Below are 3,520 nucleotides of genomic sequence, written 5' to 3'. Positions count from 1 at the left end.
TGGAAACATTAAAACAAACAAATCATGTATGTATTTGTAAACTCTCTCAGTAAACTGCAACATAGTTTTACAAAACAATGCAAAATAGAGATGCAAAAGTAATGACCCCTAAAATGCAAAAAAAAAAAAAAAAGAATTACTGTAGAGAAATTTGAAGCTTTATTAAGTAAAGCTAGGATGTGTAAAGGATTCCTTGCTTTTACTGTTAGCTAATGGTAGGAATAATGAGAACAAATATGAAGTTAAAATTCACCAAGGAGAAAATCAAAATGATAAAACAAAAGAAAACTCAAACTCAGTGCTAGTTAGGGAAATGCAAATAAACATATGTCATTACTTTACAGCCATCAGCCTGGGAAAAATTTCTAAAGAACAATAACCCTTATTGCAGGTGGGGAATGACTTGTGATGGTGCAATAGGAAACAGGGTTTTGGAGAAGCGATTAGATAAACATACTAAACATTTAAAGAATATGCTCATCAGTCCTGATTCTGGGAATTATACAAATAATAAAATAGATCAAAGAAATATAGAATTGGCTGGCTTCCACACCCAAGTTCCGTTACCGTCTACGCAGCTCGGAATTCGTGCCTCCGTCTACGCAGCAGCCATGCCGCCGTACACCATTGTCTACTTCCCAGTTCGAGGGCGCTGTGAGGCCATGCGCATACTACTGGCTGACCAGGACCAGAGCTGGAAGGAGGAGGTGGTGTCCATAGATACTTGGATGAAAGGCTTGCTAAAGTCCACCTATCTGTATGGGCAGCTCCCCAAGTTTCAGGATGGAGACCTTACCCTGTACCAATCTAATGCCATCTTGAGGCACTTGGGCCGATCTCTTGGGCTTTGTGGAAAAGATCAGAAGGAGGCTGCCCTGGTGGATATGGTGAATGATGGGGTGAAAGACCTTCGCCTGAAATACATCACCCTCATCTACACCAAATATGACGAAGGGAAGGATGACTATGTGAAGGCCCTGCCTGGACACCTGAAACCTTTTGAGACCCTGCTGTCCCAGAACCAAGGAGGCAAAGCCTTCATCGTGGGTGACCAGAACTCCTTCGCCGATTACAACTTGCTAGATCTGCTGCTAATCCACCAGGTCCTGGCCCCTGGCTGCCTGGACAACTTCCCCCTGCTCAGTGGCTATGTGGCACGCCTCAGTGCCCGGCCCAAGATCAAGGCCTTCCTGTCCTCCCCTGACCATTTGAACCGTCCCATCAATGGCAACGGCAAGCAGTAAAGTAGGGAGAGACGGGAGCTGACTGTCCTCCTTTCCCCAGCACTAATAAAGTTTGTAAGACAGAAAAAAAAGAAATATAGAATTAAATATTTCTTTACTATAACATTGTACATAGATGAGAAAAATTATACAAAGGTGCATGATGAGGAAAACATAGTATACATATCTAAAATAATAATTATATATTTCAAATAATCTTTTAAGTAAATAGTACGTGTTTATCATAGACAAAGATTAGACAAAGATTGGTGGAGACACATTATATTGTTTGCCTGAAGCTTCAAAATTGGGATGCTGAAGAATAGGGGAATGGGGCACATAACAATTAAAGGATGTCTGAGAGAACTGCAGGTGTTAACTCTCATGCTGGGTTCAGGGAGGGAAAGGCAAGAACACAGACACATTTTAGGAATACTACCTGACACAGTTGTTTCTGCATTGCTCTACATTCTAAAGGGGGTTTTAGTGTAAGCAGTTTATCTACAGCTTTGATCCATGTGACTTAGTGTGCATCTTTATCAGGAGTTTCTTGGTTATTAAAAGGGGCTCTTCATAACTATTTTTCTCTTCGCACTTTCTCTCATAGTTACTCCAAACTTTCCCCTGTAAAGTGATTTGCATCCATTAGATTTTGTTGTGGAAAAATATTTCCTGAGAAAATTAAGATTTCTTTGCTTGATCCTACATTGCTATTTGTGCTTTTTTTTTGGGGGGGGATGCAAACCTTCCTTGATAGACACATATTTGCTTTATTTTTTATCAACACGAGCCTCTTTTCTTCGTCTTACATCTCTTCTTCCATGGGTCTTTTTTTCTTCTGGAAACCAAAGTCATTTTACAAACAAGATACTCACAAGCAAGTGATGCATATCTAGTTTCTATTCTGACATAATTTTTAACCTCAAAAAGTATTTTCCTTTTTCCCAGTGTCCTTATTCTTATCTTTGACTCAGCATCAATGGTTTCATTTTTTATCATTCTTATGAGTCTTTCTCTACTTTTCTCCCTGTGACCATCACCTACATATTAACTGGCATCATATTTTGAACAGTTTTAATCCAAGAAAACCAAGATAATCTCACTAAAGATCATGTACCACACATGTTAATATGTATGCTAATGTTTGTTGTTTTATGAAGAATATCTATTTTAATGTTACAAATTCCTGCAATAATTTTAGTATTTTGTGTGCTTATTCATAATTCAATTTCTTATAAGTCTAGACTTATATACATATTCACTTATATATTTACTTTTCATAGACTAAATTTTTTCTAGCTAGGCCCCTATTGAAATACAATCATTGAATATATTTATTTTGATTTCTGACATCCCACATACAAATCACCTATCTGTAGTAAGCAATCAGATGTGTGAATGTGAAAGCTGTAAAGATACATGAGGCTCTGGATACATTGTAAGTGATTCCCCAAGGTGCTAAGAATGTTTACTCTTTGCTACAAATTCTCACTTTAAAGTATTCTGCTCCTGTTGATATGAATCTTATGAAGAAAAATGACTGCAATGAGGGAAAAGGCCCATAATGAGTAAAATCGTGGTTTCTGCTGAAAGAAGAAAATAGAGGCTCAGATATCACAGTGAGTGTGATCAAGGCCACAGGTGTGAGATGATGGAGCAAACTCTCATGTCCTCTTCACTAAAGACTATAAAACAAAGTCACAAGGGCATAGTTTCAAGTCCCTCTTAACCAAATATTGAGAACTGTGGGTTTGAAATAGTTATGGGAGCCCCAGTCCTTCTTAACTGAGAATGGCAAGCACCGAGAGAAGGAAATGGAGTAAATATCCTATAAATGGAGTAATGTCTAAAAATGGAGTAAATGTCCAGTAAATGGAGGAAAAGAGCAATAGTGTTAATTGAGCTTCTGTGGTGATTTGAAAGAAATTGGATCCCAAAGGAAGAGGCACTATAATGAGATGTGACCTTGTTGGAGTAGGTATTGTCTTTTATGAGGAAACATGTCACTCTAGAGGCAGAATCTGAGGTTTCATATATGTTCAAGCCATGTCCAACATCTCAGAATATTTCCTCTTGCCTGCCTATTGCCTCTCAACTCTAGCACCAAGTCTGCTGTACACCACGATGTCACACTATGATGATAAAGGACTAAACCTCTGTAAAATGTAAGCCACTATAATTAAATGTTTTTAATTTGTAAGAGTTGCCATAGTCATGGTGTCTCTTTACAGCAAGAGAAACCCTAAGACAGATGTTGATATCAGGGACCTGGGTATTGCTGTGATAGGCATGACCAT

At 38.4% G+C, this 3,520-nt stretch overlaps 1 protein-coding gene across 1 annotated transcript; it reads left to right on the top strand.

Moving 5' to 3' along the window:
• The first annotated feature begins 554 nt into the window (after window positions 1-554).
• LOC142848687 (glutathione S-transferase P-like) lies at window positions 555-1,306 on the top strand. The gene has a single exon (XM_075970875.1). The coding sequence runs from the start codon at window positions 612-614 to the stop codon at window positions 1,242-1,244; it is 633 nt and encodes a 210-aa protein (XP_075826990.1). The 5' UTR covers window positions 555-611; the 3' UTR covers window positions 1,245-1,306.
• The last annotated feature ends 2,214 nt before the right edge of the window (window positions 1,307-3,520 follow it).

Source organism: Microtus pennsylvanicus, chromosome 4 (genome assembly GCF_037038515.1).
Source record: "Microtus pennsylvanicus isolate mMicPen1 chromosome 4, mMicPen1.hap1, whole genome shotgun sequence".
Lineage (NCBI taxonomy): Eukaryota > Metazoa > Chordata > Mammalia > Rodentia > Cricetidae > Microtus > Microtus pennsylvanicus.
Note: the sequence above shows the minus strand (reverse complement) of the source record. Positions and strands in the feature narration are given on the sequence as shown.

Coding starts and splice junctions, on each gene's coding strand:
- LOC142848687 (XM_075970875.1), top strand. CDS start 612: ATGCCGCCGTACACCATTGTCTACTTCCCAGTTCGAGGGCGCTGTGAG.